This window comes from Salarias fasciatus, assembly GCF_902148845.1.
Source record: "Salarias fasciatus chromosome 7 unlocalized genomic scaffold, fSalaFa1.1 super_scaffold_4, whole genome shotgun sequence".
NCBI lineage: Eukaryota > Metazoa > Chordata > Actinopteri > Blenniiformes > Blenniidae > Salarias > Salarias fasciatus.
The window spans coordinates 9251599-9271910 of NW_021941229.1; the positions used below are offsets into that span (position 1 = coordinate 9251599).

Here is a 20312-nt window from a genome sequence, read left to right on the forward strand (position 1 = left end):
ATTTTGCTCTAAAGGCTGTTTTATAATTCACGTTTAGGGCTTCTCGATAACAGGAGTAGAAAATAATCTGAAGTCATAGTGATATCTCATTCCATTTCACAGGTTCCGGTGTGATGGCTGTGTCTGTACTTTCCATGTTTCAGACCCGTGGGGCATGGTGTGCGCGCGCCCAAGCCCGAGGCATCGGCACGGCGCGGCCTCGCGTGACTCCCGGAACCTCACTTTTCTCCGCGTTTGAGTGACAGTTGCGCGAGACTTTATCGTAACTGCATGCGGGATACGGGGAGGAGGAATAAAGTGTTGGCGCGTGGAGGTGTGCGCGCGTGTGTGGGTTGTGTGTGGGCTGAGCTCGCGCTACACGCCAATCAAACTCCGAGAGAGAGCGAGAGAGAGAGAGAGAGAGAGAGAGCGAGAGAGAGAGAGAGAGAGAGCGAGAGAGAGAGAGAGAGAGAGAGAGAGAGAGAGAGATTAGGACGGCGCGTGGAGGCTCTGAAAGGGGAATAAAGCCGGCGCGCGCGCCGCAGTTTACTCACATCTCACGAGCTCAGTCCACATTTCGGAGGGGGACGTAGACGGTGCCGCCTCCACGTGCTTCCCGGACACTATTTTTTTTTTTTAACGTGCTTTAAAAAAATGAGCGTTTTGAAGGCGTGTAGGATAAATCGATTTATGTCCTAACAGGGATTTTTTTTCTTTACAGAAGCGTTTTGGGATTATTCCCAGAAGTGAAAGGTAAGAAATGTTGTAGAATGACTAAAATACTGTGAAGCTTTTATCTGTTATCTTTGTGTAGCATGCGAACCTAGAAAAAAAGCCTGTAAACGATGGAAAAATGATATTTCCAGCACGCATTCCGTATGTTATTATTATAATTACTATTGTTATTATTATTGTCATCATTATTATTATTAGCAGTAGTAAACTCAAGTATGACGCCTGTCAAGTCAATTTTGGCTTTTTTGATGCAAGCCTGCACCGTTACTTTCTCAGAAGTAAAATTCGTACATGCTCATAAATTCTGAGTTATATGTGCTTTACGTTATTGCGTATTTCAATCCAATGCCCTCAAACCAAAGTGTTGATTCCAATATCTACATATTAAAGCTCCTCCGTCGCTCAGGACGTATGCATAAAAATAAATCCTGCGCTAAGAAGCATTCCTTCGCTGAAGCGACCTTGTCGGCGAAGTTGATTCATTTGTATATTTTTAATGTTTTCCCCAAGTTAAAAAAAAGACAATTTAAAAGCAATTATTTGTAAAGACAGCATCACTCGAAATAGATCTGAACGAAAATGAACTGTTTTGATTTCTGTGTTGCTTATAAGGCTTCTTACGTGTGTCAGTCATTGGGGAAAAATACTGACTGATGAAACCCCTTTTTTATATTATCGAATTTCAACGCAATTTTCTAACCATTAAACACCAAAGTCACTATACAAACTGTACTTGGTGTTGCAATGACATATGATATAATTTGAATCATACAAAATAATTAAATGTGGTTTGTTTTTGATATGTATTAAAGTAGATTTAGTCATTTAGATTATTAAAAAAAATTGTATTTATACTTGTGTGCCACCTAAATAATTCTGTACATTAAAGTTGCGCTAACATTTTTGCAAAAATACATATGATTTACATAAAAGATAAACAAAACTGGTCATGTTAGTTGGTATTGTGAAAGCAAGAGGTTTCAATAAAACATTGGCGAGTCTGTAAAAATAGCTGTTCAGTGATTTCTATAGTTATTCCATGTAAGGATTTTATTATGCAATAACATTTACAAATTAATGTAAGCCTGAACTTATGCATTTTTTAAGAATAAAGGTAATGTGCTTCAGTGTAATTAAGAATGTATTAATCTTTTACAGTTTGTTGGAAACACAGAGGCAAACACACAAAGAATTGAGTGTAAGCAGGACAGCACAAGTTTTGCATGAGTCAATATGAAACATTCAGCTCTCCTTTTGCGATTCTTTTTTTTTTTTTTTCAAATTGATTTTAATATCTTCCTTATTTTGACGTTGTAAAAATACTTTGGGTCACATTTGAATAAATACAAAGCAGGGATAATTCACTATTGTAATTTACCTAACAATTTCCCTTTGCCTTTTAATTTTAAAAAGGTCATATTTCCAAGAGGCAATTATTATTATTATTATTATTATTATTATTATTATTATTATTATCATTATTATTATTATTATTATTATTATTATTATTATTATTATTATTATTATTATTATTATCATATAAGTGTGCATTTTAGCTTATATTTAAAAGGATAGTGTTGTGGCTTACAAAAGAGAAATTGGTTTACTAAATATACTAATTTTATTTAAATAGACTTAACCTGATTTTTCTCTTTATTTATTTTATACACCATATCAAAGTACTTTTTACTGTTTAAGCCAGTGGGTTAGATGACCTGTGTATGATTCGTGCAGCCTTTCGACTTCATTTTACATTTTGTACAAATTGAAAATCAGTGTGTAAACTTGAACTAAAGAGGGGTTTTTTTTCTCTTAATAAACTTATTTTCTTTTCAAACAGGTTGCTCTGCAAACAGTTTTCCTGAAGTATGGACAAGAGCCATCTGCAAAGCTCTAATGAGATCATAATGACGAGCTCCACCGGCTCTTATCAGCAGGAGCCTCTGACTCCACCCCGGCCCGCCCATCTGCACTCTTCTTCCTCCTCCTCCTTATCCTCGCCCTCTCCCTCCTCTTCCTCCTCGCCGCTCAAGCCCAACCAGGTGGGCCAGGTCATCCTGTACGGCGTCCCCATCGTGTCGCTGGTCATCGACAACAACGAGCGGCTGTGCTTGGCACAGATCTCCAACACGCTCCTCAAGAACTACAGCTATAATGAGATTCATAATCGCCGCGTGGCTCTGGGCATCACCTGTGTGCAGTGCACTCCCGTCCAGCTGGAGATCCTCCGCCGGGCTGGCGCCATGCCCATCTCGTCACGCCGCTGCGGCATGATCACCAAGCGTGAAGCCGAGCGGCTCTGCAAGTCCTTCCTGGGAGAGAACGCGCCGCCCAAGCTGCCCGACAACTTTGCCTTCGACGTGTCGCATGAGTGCGCCTGGGGCTGCCGCGGCAACTTCATTCCGGCTCGCTACAACAGCTCCAGGGCCAAATGCATCAAATGCTCCTTCTGCAACATGTACTTCTCCCCAAACAAGTTTATTTTCCACTCCCACCGTACTCCAGATGCCAAGTACACCCAGCCCGACGCTGCCAACTTCAACTCGTGGCGACGACACCTCAAACTCAGCGACAAGCACCCAGCCGATGAGCTAGTCTACGCATGGGAAGACGTCAAAGCCATGTTCAATGGAGGCAGCAGAAAGAGAGCGCTGCCCTCCAGTCAGTGCGCCTCCATCGGGCCGATGAAGAGTCTCCCCGGTACCGTGGTGCCTCACATGATGGGGCCCGACCTCGGCGCTCAGAAAAGAGCCCGATTTGAAGACGAGGACGATCTGGACGGCGGCAGTCTGTCACCCCGTAAGACGCCCCGCAGCTTCCCCGTCATCCCCGTTCCAAGCAAAGGCTTCGGCATGCTGCAGAAGTTCCCTCCGACCTCGCTCTTCCCCTCCCCTTATCCCTTCCCTGCGTTCGGCCTCTGCCAGCAGAAAAAAGAGGACAGCGAGGTTTCGGCCGGGCAGAAAGGAGCAGGCCTGTCGGGCCTTTTATGGCCGGGCCGCAAAGACACTTTCTATCCTCCTTTCTGCATGTTTTGGCCACCGAGAGCAGCGGGAGGGATCCCCGTGCCCACCTACCTGCAGCCCCAGCCCAGCACCCTGTCCTCCCTAGCAGACAACCCGTCTCTGAGGCAGGCCTTCCTGGATCTGTCAGACCCCAGTGACTCTGGACCGGTGAGCGGCAGTGGGAACGGCGTCAGCAGCAGCATGGGCCCTGGAAGCGGAGCCGCCACGCCCAGATCCGGGCTGTTCGACCCGGAGTGCGCGGCGGTGACCCCTGACCTCCGCCCCGTGACGTCAGAGGGCTGGCTCAAGCTGCTGGACACCCCGACGCTCCAGGCGAGGAAGCCGAGTTACGGCTCCGCCTTCCGCCCCGTCATCAAGGATGCGGAGAGCATCGCCAAGCTCCACGGCAACGGCGGAGGAGTCGCCGGGGCGACAGACGAGGACTTCGGGGTGACGGTTGCCGGGTCGGACCGACACCAGCGGCTGTCTCCGAGCAGCAGCTGCAGTTACGGGAGCGAGAGCGGCGGCGACGGAGAAGCAGAGGGAGGAGAGAGCGAGGAGGAAGGGGAAGTGGACGTGGAGTCGTCGAAGCAGGAGGACGAGGAGGAGGAGGGGAACTTCACGGGCCGGCCGCCACAGACTCAAACCAGCCTGTACCTCTCGGCGCTGAGCGACGGCGCCGGAGAGGAGAGGGGGAAGGACAGGGGGAGTGCTGCCATGTATCCCAGTGCCTCCCCCCGATCCAGCACAGATCCCATCCGCCAGGAGTCCCCCAGCCTGCCCGCCTCCCCTCCCGCCAGCCTGCCTCTCTCCAGCTCCACCCCGCCTCACCGGGAGGACACAGCTTACAAAAACGTAAATATCCCCACAGGCCACTTTAGCTAATTATTATTTAAATGGTGCTGCAGTCAGGCGGCGGTGTGATCTGCATAAGCAGATTGATAGGCTGGTTTCTCCCTGTAGAAATTGAAACAGTCACCTTACTCTGATCCCAGCTAATAGGCACAGGCGTGGATTGTTTAATGGCCACAATGTGTTTGTTCTCCCTCTGTCACCCCAGCCTGTTAGGGCAACTCTAATCTTTAACCTGTCGACTCCCACATTAACCAGGCCTCCGAGAGGAGGAGGGAGTGAGCGACTCAGGCACAGTCATGAAGACCGTTTTAAGCTAGTTAAACCATCCACTGCATCGTACACTGCAAATATAATTCAGATCTATCCACTTTATCCTAAATTGCTTCTAATTAAAATCACCATTTGTCCGTTTAAAAAAAAAAAAAGAAAATATGCATGATGGTCTTGAATTACACAGAATCCTAAAAACAAACAAAAGATATCTAGAAAGCAGTCTGAATATACTATTATATGCGGATTGTTCTCACATTCACAGTTTTATCGTTGTACTGCATATGTAACGGATAAACTAAAGGCTTATGATGAACTCTGTGTTTTCCAGGTTCACAAAAACAGGGACGAGGGACTACCTGCATACGCAACCAAAGACAGTTCCAGCATTTCTGGTGAGTCACATCAGTTTCAAGATTTATTTGTTTTTGTTTGGCATTTTTAAAAAGATATGTACCCCATGAATACAATTATATGGATCTATCTGAAACATTTTAACCAGCATTTGGTGCAAAAAATCTAAACACATTCTTGTCTTTTTCATTTCTTAGAAGTTTCCAATCATCACGTTCTTTTCTCAGTGGGCTCCTTGCATCTTTAATTCCGCTTTATCATCTTCGCTTAATCAATCTCTCTTTTTTTTCTACACCGTTTCATCCAATAACATCACGCAATTTATTCCATGTTTCATCAGATGTCTCCTTCTGTTGTATTGTCGCGTCTTTGTTTCGTTTATTGTCTGATTGAGTAGTTTTATGGCGTTCCCGCGAAGCTCATCTTCCTCTGACGTTTCATTTGCTCCCCTCATCTTTCCACACTGACCTTTTTCACTGAAGAAAATATATTCTGTGCTTTTGTGGCAGCATGGTGACAAACACACACACACGCACGCTCGCTCAGTGACGTGACTTACCTAAATAGACACACACACACACACGTATGATTAGTTATCTCCATGTGCCTGGATAACCAGCTCAGCCTTTACTGAATCTGTCTTTCTCATCTTCCCCCAGAGGAAAACAAAGAGCAGCACAATAGTTTCTTTGTACCGGAGAGCGAGACGTCAGCGCCGGACTACTGGAGGGACAGTTCAGGTACGAAATACTCTTTTTCCTTTTCCTTTTTGTAAGTGATTCCAAAACAGTTGCATTAGAAGTGAATTGATTAAATGTGAAATTGGCATTTGTTAAGATTTTGTTTTGATTTTACTCCCACTTCTCTGAAATATACATTCTTCAAATTTAATCACAATGAACCAAAAAAACTTTTCTTTTTCTTCCAAAAAGTTTGAGTGTCATGCTCAAAATTACATGAAGAGTTTTCTTGTGGCTCAAATGATGCTCAGATTATTTGTTAAAGCTCCCCAGTCCTCATCTTTATCCACCGCCACTCGGTCCTCACCTCAGACGGGGAGTTTAGGGAATCCAATAAACACACACACACACACACACTCACACACACAGAGGAAACAGCAGTAGTGAAGCTGTTCCTGCTTCTGCCGCCGCCGCTCTCTTTAGCGGGTGCTGTCGCCGAGGCTTTTTACTCTTAGGGGGGCCGTTATAGTTCAACAAGAAAACATCAGCTCAGAGATAAGCAGCCGCGCCGGCAATCTCCATCCTAGACCCATATCGCCGCCGACATAATTGCCTTTTTTCCCCTTTCTCAGCGCAAAAACCCCTTTCCCGTTTGAAAAAGATCACAGCTTATTGCCTTTTTATATCTGTCAGGAAGACATTAAAAGTGCTTTATGACATCTGTGCCAACATTTATATCTACCCCCCCTACACACACACACACACACACACACACACACACACACACACACACACACACACACACACACACTCCCTCAACCCCGGCACACACACACACACACACACACCGTAATGATCCCTGCGCATAATGTATAATGTATTTCGAAAAATTACACGAAACAAATTAAATGAGACCACCTTTCCCCTGATTGCCAAACGTCTCCCTGGGCGGTGGGAAGCTCTACGTGATTAGAAGGCCTGATTCCTCTGAGTCCTACCACACACACAACCCCCCCCCCCACCTCCACTGTCTTTAAACTCTCCCTCTGTTTCTAGGGAGAAAAAATAATCTAATTTTCCATTTATGTAATGCAAACCGCCTTGGCTTTGACTATACACGGTTAATTGACTGTCAAACGAGGTTGTTATCCTCGGGCACTGTCTGCAAATTTGCTTGTCAAATGAGACAGAGAGAGGAGAGGAAAGGAGAGGAGGAGAGGGAGAGGAGAGGAGAGGAGAGGAGAGAGCTCTCTCTGCTCTAAATGAGAAAGAGAGACGCACAGCCGGGCTTAAGGAGCCAGGACATGAAATGACTGCAGGAAAATATACATATCCAGGGTGCTGGATTGCTTCATTTGAGGTGCTGGATGCCTCATTGTCACAATTCAGATGTTACAGTGAGAAGTCGTGCGTGTGGGCGGTAATCCTGATGCTTTCCGACATTTGAGGAAACAGCATGCGTGTAAAGAGTATGAACTTTTACCGCAACAAGTAGATTAACAAAGCCTTCAAAGTACATATTGTATAAAAGAGACGTTTCTATTTAGTTAAAAGGTTTAAAATGTCTTTTAACATTTTGCAATAGATATTCTTGATGATCACAAGCTCACCTGCTAAAAAAATACTGTATTTGATAAAGCAACAGTTGTCTGCAATTTATTCTATCTGTTTCATTTGGTTAAAATCTGTAAAATACTGCATTAAACTGTTTTAAAATGATTGTTTATGCTTTCGTTGGATTGATTTGCTCCACTTTATGTGATATAATCTCACAACAAGAGAAGATCAAATACCCCAAACAGTGAATGCAACTTAGAGCTGTCTGGTGATTATATGTCGTTACAACAAGCTTTCACTGACACCCAGAGGCCAATGGGGGAACTACAACCCTACGCAGAACACTGTTGAAGAAGAAAGCAGTGAAACAAAGCAGGATTTCTAATACCAGTGCAATATTACCAAGTTTTTCTATATTTTTGTATCTTTAGTAAAAATACATCTACAGGCAGACTCTGACAAAAATGAGTTGAACATATTTGGTTTTTTTTTCTTGTAGACCAAATGTCATTTCCAAATTCAATGAAATACATAAATGAGCCTAATCTTCAGAGGGTGAATATTAAAAAAGACACCTTTTTCCTGTGTTTTCAGGGGATCAAAGTCAAGGTGCTGCCTCGCCTGTGCCACTGAAAAAAGACGTGGAGAATATGGAGAAAGGTGAAGGATGTCTGATGATATTACACTGTCAGCTGGCTACGTCATGCTGATATTCCAGGTTTCTCACAGTCTGTGTTTTCTTTCTTTATAGAGGAGCTCCAGAAGGTTTTACTTGAGCAGATTGACTTCAGGAGACGACTGGAGCAGGAGTTTCACGCTCTGAAGGGCACCTCACCGTTCCCTGTCTTTCGTAAGTTTTCTCTCACCCTCCTTTTCTTTTGACATCTTCTGAAGGGCAGCTTCTCTTTCTGTGTCTTCCCCGTATTTGTTTCCTCTCACCGTTCGCCCTTTCCCTCCATCGGCTGTCTTTAAAACCACATCTAATCAAACTTGTCAAGTGCTAACGCTGCCTCCGATGATCATCGCTCTTTTCACTAATTTCAGACAATTTTCAAGATCAGATGAAACGAGAGCTCGCCTACAGAGAGGAGATGGTCCAGCAGTTACAGATGGTAAGGCTGCTAATGGGACAATCAGTGCTGAACACTGATGCAAGATACACTTTCAAATGACAAATAAAACATCCCATTATGGATACAAGATTTTGAAAAAAAAAAAAAAACAAAAAAAAAAACTCCCCACTGATTGCTTTTGAAAACAGTCTTTGTAATGATTTTCACAAAGAACATAATTAAGGCCAATTATGAGGCTATTGTCAGTGAAATATTAGAGAATACTTTAGAAATCAAAATCAGAGGTAAAAAAGACTCTGTCATCACAGTAACTTTGGGGCAAAATTACAAAAACCTGTGGCACAACGGTGGTAAAAAAGATTGAAATAATGAATAAATAAAGGCACCGAGGGGATGCAACCGGACACTGGGGCTGTTGTTTACGTGTCCGTCAGGAGACAAACCGTCTAGTTTGTCTTTCACGGGTGAGAAGTTCCTCCGCAGACGTCTGACTGCTTCCGTCGACATCAATCAGCGGAGCAGCCGGCAGACAGGCTGACAGACGCTGTTTGTCTTTGCTTTCTGACACATGCAACAACTGTACACGCTTGTGTGCACATCGTGACAAAACGTACACCAAAACACACACACACACACACACACACAAGAGCACGGCGGTGCACTCGCGTAACCACAAAGGCAGGCGACTTAAAAAAAAAAAAAAAAAAAAATGGCACTGGAGCTCATTTAGAAGCACGTATGTTCACATACTAGCATGTAAATTGATAAATGTGTCTGGAAGCAGCAGATGGATCCGTCTGAGAGTAATGGCACATTAATTTCACACAGACTCCCAGATGAACTCCAGCAAAATGCCTAATTTATGTTGCTGTCGGACACGATCTCAAAACTTTCCCACATCTTGCCGAGACTTTCCAGTTTACACATTTTGAAGAGTGTTTTCACTGGTTTCATTTGGAGGTTTTTAAACAAGCGTCAGATTAGCATTTCTATGAGTCTGTGTCTTTTCTTGACTGGGATATATATCCTGCGTGTATTTGTTTTACCCGTTGGACATTGATCTAACCTTATTGTCTTTTTTGTGTGTGTTGTCCAGATTCCCTACGCGAACATCATCAGAAAGGAGAAGATCAGCTCTCATCTCAACAAGTAGCTGAATGGTAACTTGATGCATTAATAATTTAACATACAGATCTGCAGTTTCAGAAAGCAGTTAGATTTGCACTTTTAGTGTTTTGTTTACTTTACCTCTACTATTATTAATTTATCTAACAATTTTTACTATATCTTGAAAATAAGAAGAAAAAAAAAGCAACAAAACAAACAAAAGCTACCAGCTCACAAAAAATAATTTTTCCAACAAAAGCTAAGTGGGGAAAAATATGTCTTTTTTTTTTTTTTTTGCTGTTACTGAAGTTTTCAATGGCTATACAACTTTGTCAACTTTATGTCACTCAGTGTATTTTATAGCAGATGAAAATACCCTGAAAAAAGCAGCATAAGAACAGAAAACAGTGGAAACCACATTCAAACTTATCCTGTAAAGTCCTGAAGTTATTCATTTTTTATTGTTGAATCAAAGGGTTTGAGTGTTTTGTTGAAGCCAATTCTTCTGTCAAACACTCTGACAGCTTGTCGTTTGTTTCTTGAATCTGAGAGTTACATTTGATCTGCCGGAGTCCAGATATGAAACTAATGTTTGATTCCACTTTTTTTTCACAGGTTAACTCAACCAAAATCAAGAAGTTGAAGATTGCTTTGATTTTGGTGAACACCCCCCCCCCCCCCTTTTTTTTTTTTTTTTTTTTGTTAAGTGACACACCCTAATTGTACAGAGAAATATAAGCGTGAGACGCAGAGAGAACCTCACACAGTTGTGATGTTTTCCTGGGACCACTTTATCAGAGACTCTGTATTAAAAGATTCGAACCCATTTCCATTCCCCAGGATCATGTTTATTTCTTCTGGCCTGACACCAACTTCCTTCCTCTTCCTTCACTTGGTGGGTTAGCGGTCACATACCAAGCTTTATCTTACCAGGACCAAAGTGACCTTGGCCTTTGTTGACCTTGGTGAACTTTCTCCGACTGTTGAAGACCAGCAGGAAGGCTCAGCTCTGACGGCTCTCCTGTACATACACAACACTTTGTATTGAGGATGGACTCCAAGCGTCAATGTGTCGTGCCATCAAAAATGGCGAAAGACGAAGAGAAACAAAGTTTTATATTATCTTAAAGTCCCAAAGGGACTTCTTTCATCATGTGATTCGCCCCTGTAAGCTCAAATCAGCCTGATTGGTCTGAGACATCCACAACATGAATATATCAGAGGAACAAAAAAATTAGAAAACATTAAGACGTACACTGGCAGTTTGTACCCATACTTGTAGTATTTGGGAGTGATCCTCTCCTGTACAGAAGACTTAAAGTATTATATTTACTTCAGATGTACCTGCATTGTATTACACTTTTAATTTCTCAAGTAGAGGTTCCTCCCGTGTCTCACTTCCTGTTGACCTCATGGCATCATGTAAGCAGCAGCGGGGTTCTCAGTAACTTTTTTAAGGACACACCGAGGGCACTTTTTACTCTCCAGGCACATTTTTGTACTCGTTTGAGCCTTCGATCGTCACCAGGTGTGAAGCTGAAGACTGTGCAGTCTGTAGGATGTCAGGTAGACAAATGGAAAGCCAGCTGTGCGCGGCTTGTTTCCTCTCCAGAAGAGCCACAAGGAACAAAAGACTCACTGCTGTAAATCTATGTGTAAATGATTTCTGTATAAAATGTCATGAGAATACTGAACCTCGCAGTCAGTGTATCTATACGTGTTTGTTTGTTTATTTATTTGAGTCTGAAACCCTCAAGGCCCTGATTGTGAAAATACTATTTATTATGTTGTTGAATGGAAACGAAAGAGACATGACGATGGTGGCAGTGCAGTTCAGTGTACGTCCAAAAGAATAGAAATGACAGCGCTCCCACCTTGTTTATAGAATGAATGAAGTTGTCACACACTGAGAAACGTTATCATCATAAACTGTTAATGCAGATGTATTTCAAAATGTTCTTGTAGTTTCTCTACTATTTATGTGTAAATTAAAAGACTATACAAAAACCATTGTGACTCTTTTTTTTTTAGTTGAAGTTTGTGCCAAAAAGACTGAGCTTTTAAACTTCCAAACTTTATGTAGATCGCTTTGATAATATTAGCCTTTCTTATGCCCAATTTCTCAGTCAGAAAATGAACTGAAAATTGCTGTATGTGACAGCAGTAACGGCTATACTTAATGCTTTGGCTGCTTCATAAGACAATGTAGTTTAGTTAAACTAATGTTTACCTCTGTATCAAAGCCGCATTAAAGAAAAAAATTCTGAAAACAAAAAGTGCATGATGTTTTGTGTTTAAAAATTGAGTCAACATTCAATTCCAATGCTACTTTTTCTAACTTCTGTGGAGCCTTTCCCAGTTGGGTCAAAATATAGTACACCTTGTTTAGGTCACGCCACATTTACTTACTGGCGGAAACCCATACTTGGGAAGAATATGCAAACTCTACACAGAAAGGCCAAGGCTCTCCAATACAAATTATAAAGCATTTCAAAAAAAAGAAAAAAGGCAAATTAAAACATGTATTTTGAGTTTTTCTTTATAAATGTCAGTATTGTACACAGGCCAAACAAACCTCACTGCAGTTATTTGTCTCTAAGTAGCTATATTATTTGTTAATATTCACGAAAATGTTTATTATAACGTTTAAAAAAGAATGAAGAATAATTTTGTATGTGTCGTAAATTTGTAGTTCTCGTATGCATGTTGCACGACCTCTGCTGCCGCTTTACGGCAGTCGAAGAAGAAGAAAGCAGAAGAAGAAGAAGAAGTGCCAGCATGGCGTTCACTCTCTACTCCCTCATCCAAACTGCGATTTTATGCACCAATGCCGTCGCTGTGCTGCACGAGGAGAGGTTTCTGAGTAAGAGTAAGTATCTTGTTGTGTTTACTCACATTTTAATCACGAAGCGAGGCTGTTTCCCGGCTGGGCGTTGCTGGCCGGGTTCGTGTTATTGTGCCACACACACGGTTCAGACTGAGGATGCTTCATGTCTGGTGTGTCTCTGTACTTCCTCTCTGCCGTGCAGTCGGCTGGGGTGTGGATCAGGGAGTTGGAGGTTTTGGGGATGATCCTGGAGTCAAAGCTCAGATCCTCAATCTGGTCCGTTCAGTCCGGACCGTCATGAGAGGTGAGAAGATTCATCAAAACCATGTCTGTGGATGATAATATGTAAATTTAAATCCCTCCCATAGAGTTTTTTTTCCTTGATTTTCCTCATCTGTTCTCAAATATCTGCTAATATAGTGTATAAATTCATAAATGCAGCAGATTGTTATTCCAAGCTGTACATTTTCTCGTCACATTTCCATTGCTTCAGTTTGTGATTCTCTATAAAGCAAACTCATTTTATTCAACTTGATATTTTCCTCAACTGCATTTACTAAAAATAACACTGTGTTTGTCTTTTTCTCATTACAGTGCCTTTAATAATAGTGAATTCAGCCTGCATTGTCCTGCTGCTGCTGTTTGGTTGACAGCCACACACACACACACACACACACACACACACACGCACACACACACACACACACACACAGGTTCGTATTTCTATCCTTGTGGGGACCTTCCATTGACTCCCATTCATATCTAACTCCTAACCCTGACCCTTACCCTAACCCTAACCCACACCAAAACAAAGCCTAACCCTAAAGAAATGTTTTTGCACTTTTACTTTTTTCAGTAACAACAACATGGCCAAGAAAATACTGTTTCTCCTCATTAGGACCAGAAAAAGGTCCCCACAAGGCACGTCGTTCCAGGTTTTCCTATCCTTGTGGGGACATTTGGCCCCCACAAGGATAGAAATACGAGTACACACACACACACACACACACTCTTGCACTCTCTTCCAACAACCTGCCATCATCCGTCAACAGCAGGTTGGACAAGTTTCTCCAAAGAGCTGGAAGAGGAACAGAAAATGTCGAAGGGAACAAACATGAGAAGACATAGCAGCAGGTGGAGCCTCCTCGTCTCCTCGTCTCCTCCTTGATTTGACACCAAAAAGACGGAACTCGTTTAAACATTTAGGAACCAAGCGTCATCCAGCGTGATAATCCTTCAGTGTTGGTCTTGTGCCACAGAGTGTTTGTCCTCACTTATATCACACTTTTCTGTACTCTGTTTCTGTATTATTTCTTTCTTCGTAGGAAATGGTTATTTTCACAAAGCAGAGGGGGAAAATTCTGCTCTTTTTTGAGCTTTAGAAAATGTTTAGCATGAAAAATACCAGATTTCGACAGGGAAGATGTTTCACACAGACGGCTCTGTGAACCTATTAAAGTGTACAGTTTGGCCTGTTACTGTAAATTATAATCAGCATTTCTAAACATGACTCACTAATGTACTTTGCATTGTTTACATTCAAAATACCTTCATCGTGCCACGCACACTGAGGTGATGTCTAGTCTTAAAATAAATATTACTCCTTTTTAATAATGTTGATGCCTCCATTGTGAGTTTCCTGTCTCAATTATGTCTGATCTTTGATAAACATTCTGATTAGAGTATATTGAGATTAATAACCAGAGTAATCTAGTATATTACAGATTCCCAAACATAAATGTATTTTCTGTATCTACCCTCGCTCCATCTACAGATTCTGCTGCACACACTGGTGGTCCAGGATGATACCTTTCTGATTCCTGTCATCTGTCTCTCCTTTTGACCGAATTTTGGTATAAATCCTTCTTTACTTTAACACAGCAGATATTTTTCATGCAGGAATTTTACTTAATGCTTAGCTTCATTGCTGCCTTCGTAATTGAACTACATTTGAATACTTTATTTCAGTGCTGTATAAATACTGATATATTTGTGTTTATTCAGTGTTTATCTCCTGCCTTTCACTATCAATAATCCCCATATGCTGCGAATTATCAGCATTTCCTCTCCTGTAAGCTCCAGTTATATTAACATCAGTTTTTGTCCCTGAACGCATCGGGGTTCGGATGGGGTGAGGATCTCCTGGAATTAAAAGCATATGTTTATCGGGAGGATTTACACAGAAAAGCCACTTTGATATGTGATTAGTGGGAGTTTAGCTAGAGGCTCACTGAAAAAAAAAAAAAAAAACCTGTAAGCGATCACAGTGTGAAAGTGTGTGTGTGTGTGTGTCACAGGTCAGGATGGAGGCAGGTTTGGTTTGGTGTCTGCTGATGGGAATATATCAGCATACATACATTTATTGGTGCTCTTGTTCATTTGAAAAATCTACCCAATAGAAGCAGAGAGGGGAGGAAAATTGGTTAAATATAGAAATAAATATAAAGGTATGTCACTGAATGCATACGTTTAGAAAAAAGAGGGAAAAAAAAGAGTTGTGACCATATGAGGATTTCTCATAAAAAGAATAATAAAAAACAAAACAAAAGAGGTACAGTTCGAATTTAGATGAGCAATACAATAAAGCAACAAGACAAAGCTGTATTAGGGTTGAAAAAGCAAAAAAGTACAAAAACAGACAATTATAATATAAAAAGCAGACCCAAGATTGTGCTTTTTCTGCCAAAGTAGAGATTTCAATCAACACTGATTGAAATATTTTAGTCAGACAAACACATTGACACTGAGATTACCTCTCAACAAAATGTTTTCCACAAAATTGCATCTAAATTCCAAAATATTTGTGACATACCCACAAAAAAGAGAGTTAAAAACAAAACAGAGGGGAAAAAAAACCTGTTATTCTGTGGCGGTAATGTGAAAAGAGGATTTGATCTGTCTGGCACGGTGGGGAGAGAGGGCTTTTTGATAATACGCCCATATTAAATCTATCTGAATGTCCTGAAAAGAGCCATTAATGCGATACATCTGCTGCTTGTTAGTGTGATGGGACACATATGTTTTTTTTTTCTAAATTATTATAATGAGTGATTTAGTGGTTAAGGATAAACCTCTTAAGTGATTCATGTGTATCCATTTGTAATAATGATAAGAGTAATACTGATAATAATAATAATGAAAACATAATTTTAGAATAAGTATGAAGTTACAAAAAACTAAAGAAAAAAAATACAAAATCAGAAACAGTCGAGAAAGAAAAATAAGGTCACAACAGAACTAAAACGCTGTTGAAGCACTGAATACTGTCAAATTCCTCTACATTGTTTGCCCACTTGTTAAAGTTAAAATCAGCCTTTACTGTGGTTTTAATCAGCCTCACTAAAACACACTCACATCACAATGTGACTTGTTTCTTGTGAGGTTTTATCTAAGATGAATTTAAAAAGTTTTGTTCTTCTGGTTGTAACTTGTAATCCATGATATACATTTGCTTGGAGAGGATTTCTCCATGAGTCTGAAACAGGATGTGAAGCGGTTTTCAAGAAGAAGAAATGAAACTGGATGATTTAAACCCGCCATACTTTGAATATTTATAACCTGACGGGGCCGAGAAGATGCAGTTGCTTATTTTTACCTGGAGGTGGCAGCAGCGAACAGTGAGCTGAAAACTACACAGAGCGCCAGAAGAAACGAAAGAAGAAGAAGAAGAGGAGGAGGCGGTGGAGGTAAACAGAGGGAGCTGTCAGGTGAGCTTCAGTTTCACCACTTCATTCACAGTTTTAAACTGTTTTGGCGTTTGTGTGAATGAAAAAGCAACACTTTTGTCACATTGGTCAAGCGGACACGACAGGCTAATCGACAACTTTAATGACGACGCCAGTACGACCCCTGCTAGCGTTTAGGAGAGCAAACTGCGATAGTGCAGGCATTACAGTACAGTGACATGCATGGTGAATGTGTTTTGGAAAAAAACAGCGAGTTACTGACAGTTTTGTTGAGAGTAGTAGACATAAGACTCTGGCTGGAGAGAGAGAGAAATCCATACTGGACATGAATCGGGGGAGAAAAACTGCAAGAAGCAGGATCTCACACCTTTTTGCAGTGATTACAATAAATAAAACTTTTGTTGTTTCCTTTTTGGGTGCTAAAAACCCTCCAAAGTCTGTTATTCGCAATGTACTAAGGCACACACACACACACACACACACACACACACACACACACACACACACACACATACAAACACACACACTCTCTCTAAGCTTGTTTAGATTTTTGGCATTTCCCTGACAGTTCACTTCCCTGTGATCAGCTCAGATAAATACAACGGTAGATCTATGGTGTGTGTGTGTGTGTGTGTGTGTGTAAGTATGTTATTCTCAGTGTGCTTTAAGAGTATTAATTGTACCCTCACATTGATAACTACATGACAGAAATCCAAGCATGTCTAAATAATGGGGGATAACCATCTGAAATACCCAAAGAATCAGAGATCTGGTTTCCAGGCAGAAGCCCACCGCTGCTGCTCGTTGTTAATCCTCTCAGTTTGTCCTCATGTAGCATTGAACAACACAGTAATCTGGTAAATTCGTCCAATGTGATTTATGATTTGCGATCTCTAAAATAATACATTATTATGGCAGAATAAGCTTTTTATAAACAGAGTAAAGCTCCGTTTACAGCAGGCTGTGGTCACATTTAGCTGCAAATTCATAATCAGAGATTGCAGCTCTTTGATTCCTTCATGTTCTCTATAATGTGGAACAAATCGACTGCTGCCCACCTTAAAAAGTGCATAAAAATAAGTAATTTAAAAGTTGTACTGTTAAGTAACCATGTCCAAAGTCATACTTCCTTCCTCAGAGTGAGGATTAGCTTCCCTAAATAGCTTTAAGTGTAAGTTACACATTGTTGGGAGCTGGGATATTCTGATGTATCACTCGGATGCCCCCTGTCATTTTAAATCTTGGCCTTTGTTGTGCGCCCTCCTGCAGGTGGCACGCATGGCGGGGAGACGAGCTCTGAAGGCGGTGCTTATCGACCTGAGTGGAACTCTGCATATAGAAGACTCAGCAGTGCCCGGCGCTCAGGATGCCCTCAAAAGGTCAGAAACAGCCCGCGAATCAGGGAGAGCACGCAGCAACGGGAGATCTGAAAACCCACTGTGATCAATGGGTCTTTTTCTGTCTGAATTATTCAAAAACATGTTAAGTTTTTCTATATTTCAATCATTTTTTAAATATATTTCTGAAGAATGTAGTTTGATGGGATGCGACTTCATGCTGACACCACCAGATTGTTTTTCCTTTAGTGATCTTTTAAGACTAATATGTGACTTGACAGCTTTTTATTTGTACAATATCTCTGCTCCCTGACAGTATTTCTGTGAAAACACAACAAATAATGTACAGGTGTGATAAACATGATGGAAAAAAAAATTGATAAAAACTACCAAAAAAAGCTATAAAATACCAAAAGTAAAAACAACTATAAAATAAAGTAAATATTGAACATATAACGATGCTCGTGAAGTGGAAATCAGTTTAAAAATGATAAAATCACATGTAAAAAATTGAAATAGGGAATAAGTGCTTTTTAAAATCAGTCATAAAAAAAAGGACTGTCAGAGGATGTTGATGGATTTAATTGTGAATTTGAAAAAATGTCAACAGTGTAGTGGAGGTATTTCACCCCAAAAAATAGAATTAAATAAAGTGAAAAAAGGTGAGTGGTGCATCCTACTGTATCACATTATCTTCAGACGCCACATGAGTAAATCATACAATCTTGCTTAAAATCATTACTGTGAATCATCTTTTCTTTTATCAGTGATATTAGGATATTTTATTTTTTTATTAAACAGATATAATTGGAATTATTGCCGCAGCTCTGCAGGTGAAGTTTCGTAACAGTTCACAAATCACACGATTAAAAACCTCTGCTGTCAGCTGATGCTTCCTCGTTCAAGACGCCCTGATGCGACTCTGAAATGTTCTCCTTGTGCTTCACTGCCTTCAGGTTACGGCAGGCCGCGGTGGCTGTGAAGTTTGTGACCAACACAACAAAGGAGAGCAAGAGGAACCTACTGGAACGGCTGCAGCGGCTCAACTTCGACGTCCAGGTGAAAGATTTTTCATTGACTGCGATGCAGCTCAGACTGTGTTGTCTGTAGTCACGAGCTGCTGTCTGTTTCTTAAATTTGACTCCACTTTAACAGGAAAAGGAGATCTTCACTTCTCTGAGCGCTGCGAGGAGTTTGTTAGAGCAGAAGCAGCTCCGGCCGCTGCTGCTGGTGGAAGACAGCGCCCTGGAAGACTTCACTGGTAAGACGCTGGAAAACCAGCAGTTTGGTTTTTGTCTTTGTAAACTTTCCAAAATTTTTGTTTTGTTTCTGCTTCTAGAGTCTGACGGTGTGTCGTTTGATGTTAATCATCAGCACAGCGTCTTTCTTGCTCTGCAGGCTTCAACACGTCGGAGCCGAACGCCGTCGTCATCGGACTCGCTCCCGATCACTTCAACTACCAAACACTCAACAACGCTTTCAGGTTCCAATGTCCAGCACCTTCTGTTGTAACACTGTGTCAAGAAAAAAATTAAACACACTTCAGAATAAACATTGCTAACAGCTGTTGTGATCCAGTGGTTTTTCTTTTTGAACATCGTTGCGCGTCTTGATATATTAATGGATGTGTGTGTGTATGTGTGTGTAGGATGATCCTGGATGGAGCTCCACTCATCGCCATCCACAAAGCCCGTTACTACAAGCGTAAGGACGGCCTGGCCCTGGGCCCCGGGCCCTTTGTGACGGGGCTGGAGTTCGCCACAGACTGTAAAGCTACTGTAGTAGGAAAGCCTGAAAAGACATTTTTTACACAGGTTAGGTTTTTTTTAATTCAAACTTTTAAAAGTTCTGCTCATCAATCATGTTTAGTTTCTGACTCACTGCGGCGTTCGGTCAGTCTGGTTTTTGTTTTGATGGTTTTCAGATGAAAGACTCGTATTTTCTCACTCCCCTGTGTTTGTGCTCTTTAAAGGCTCTGTCTGATCTGGGATGCAGCCCCGGCGAAGCCGTCATGATTGGAGATGTAAGTCTTTTACTGGTTATTACTGAAAATAAAAAAGTTTCCTAGCAGCTTCAATAAAACAGAGCAGGAAGTCACTTCATATGCTTTTGAACTATGTTTATCATTGTCTTTTTTTCACTTCCACCATACATTTTCTCCAAAAACCACTGACTACAGAATGCACTGATGTAAATATAAGAAGTCTTCTGTGTTTTTGGTTCCTGCAGGATGCCAGGGACGATGTGGGCGGGGCTCAGGATGCAGGCATGCTGGGTATTTTGGTCAGAACTGGTGAGCAGGACAGTTTTCCCTTCATTTTTCTTTTCATTTGAACCTTTTACATGCTGTCCAAACGTGACATCGAGAACTTGAGCGTTGCTCTAACTTTGTTCCTGTCACCTCTCTTGTCGTGTTTCAGGTAAATACAGACAAGGTGACGAGAATAAAATCAGCCCCCCTCCACACCTGACGTGTGACAGTTTCCCCGACGCTGTAGATCACATCCTGCAGAACCTGCTGTGATCCATCAGTCCTTCATTTGCACTGTTTTCCCTTATGTAGGATTGATCGGGTGAGAATAGAGTTGGTGAATCGGAGAACATTAATAGGAAAATAAATGTCAACAAGAGGATTTTCAGGAGAATGTATAAATTAATGTTTGAATGTTAAATGAAAACCAGCGGATAATATTTGTTGTATTTTATTGGTGTTACTGGTCAAACAGCATGTTCCCACAATGTATGTCCGCTTTGTTTTGACACAGTGATGTGAAAAAGAAACTATTCTTTAAATGTTTGAAGCTGTTCAACACAGCAATGTTCAAATCCGACAAATAAACAGAACTGAGG

At 41.4% G+C, this 20312-nt stretch overlaps 3 protein-coding genes across 3 annotated transcripts; all 3 read left to right on the forward strand.

Annotated features, from left to right (window-relative positions):
- Positions 1-557: 557 nt before the first annotated feature.
- Positions 558-10313, forward strand: skor2 (SKI family transcriptional corepressor 2). Its single transcript, XM_030084825.1, has 9 exons — positions 558-732; positions 2555-4571; positions 5173-5236; positions 5855-5935; positions 8027-8092; positions 8184-8282; positions 8477-8544; positions 9602-9665; positions 10228-10313. The coding sequence occupies exons 2-8, from the start codon at positions 2583-2585 to the stop codon at positions 9656-9658; spliced, it is 2424 nt and encodes an 807-aa protein (XP_029940685.1). The 5' UTR covers positions 558-732; positions 2555-2582; the 3' UTR covers positions 9659-9665; positions 10228-10313.
- Positions 10314-12323: 2010 nt separating this feature from the next.
- ier3ip1 (immediate early response 3 interacting protein 1) lies at positions 12324-13181 on the forward strand. The gene is made up of 3 exons (XM_030085462.1): positions 12324-12481; positions 12642-12743; positions 13034-13181. Exons 1-3 carry the CDS (start codon positions 12391-12393, stop codon positions 13087-13089), a joined length of 249 nt encoding a protein of 82 aa, XP_029941322.1. The 5' UTR covers positions 12324-12390; the 3' UTR covers positions 13090-13181.
- Positions 13182-16090: 2909 nt separating this feature from the next.
- On the forward strand, positions 16091-20310 carry hdhd2 (haloacid dehalogenase-like hydrolase domain containing 2). Its single transcript, XM_030085461.1, has 9 exons — positions 16091-16146; positions 17395-17504; positions 18419-18521; positions 18618-18723; positions 18861-18945; positions 19111-19276; positions 19435-19485; positions 19692-19755; positions 19883-20310. Exons 2-9 carry the CDS (start codon positions 17404-17406, stop codon positions 19984-19986), a joined length of 780 nt encoding a protein of 259 aa, XP_029941321.1. The 5' UTR covers positions 16091-16146; positions 17395-17403; the 3' UTR covers positions 19987-20310.
- Positions 20311-20312: the final 2 nt, after the last annotated feature.

Bases quoted from the DNA above. Each gene is read 5' to 3' on its own strand.
- ier3ip1 (XM_030085462.1), top strand. From the start codon at position 12,391: ATGGCGTTCACTCTCTACTCCCTCATCCAAACTGCGATTTTATGCACC. The intron at 12,482-12,641 runs GTAAGTATCTTG...TCTGCCGTGCAG, and splicing joins GGAGAGGTTTCTGAGTAAGA to TCGGCTGGGGTGTGGATCAG. The intron at 12,744-13,033 runs GTGAGAAGATTC...TTCTCATTACAG, and splicing joins AGTCCGGACCGTCATGAGAG to TGCCTTTAATAATAGTGAAT.
- hdhd2 (XM_030085461.1), top strand. From the start codon at position 17,404: ATGGCGGGGAGACGAGCTCTGAAGGCGGTGCTTATCGACCTGAGTGGA. The intron at 18,522-18,617 runs GTGAAAGATTTT...CCACTTTAACAG, and splicing joins GGCTCAACTTCGACGTCCAG to GAAAAGGAGATCTTCACTTC. The intron at 18,724-18,860 runs GTAAGACGCTGG...CTTGCTCTGCAG, and splicing joins CGCCCTGGAAGACTTCACTG to GCTTCAACACGTCGGAGCCG.
- skor2 (XM_030084825.1), top strand. From the start codon at position 2,583: ATGGACAAGAGCCATCTGCAAAGCTCTAATGAGATCATAATGACGAGC. The intron at 5,237-5,854 runs GTGAGTCACATC...ATCTTCCCCCAG, and splicing joins AGACAGTTCCAGCATTTCTG to AGGAAAACAAAGAGCAGCAC. The intron at 5,936-8,026 runs GTACGAAATACT...CTGTGTTTTCAG, and splicing joins CTACTGGAGGGACAGTTCAG to GGGATCAAAGTCAAGGTGCT.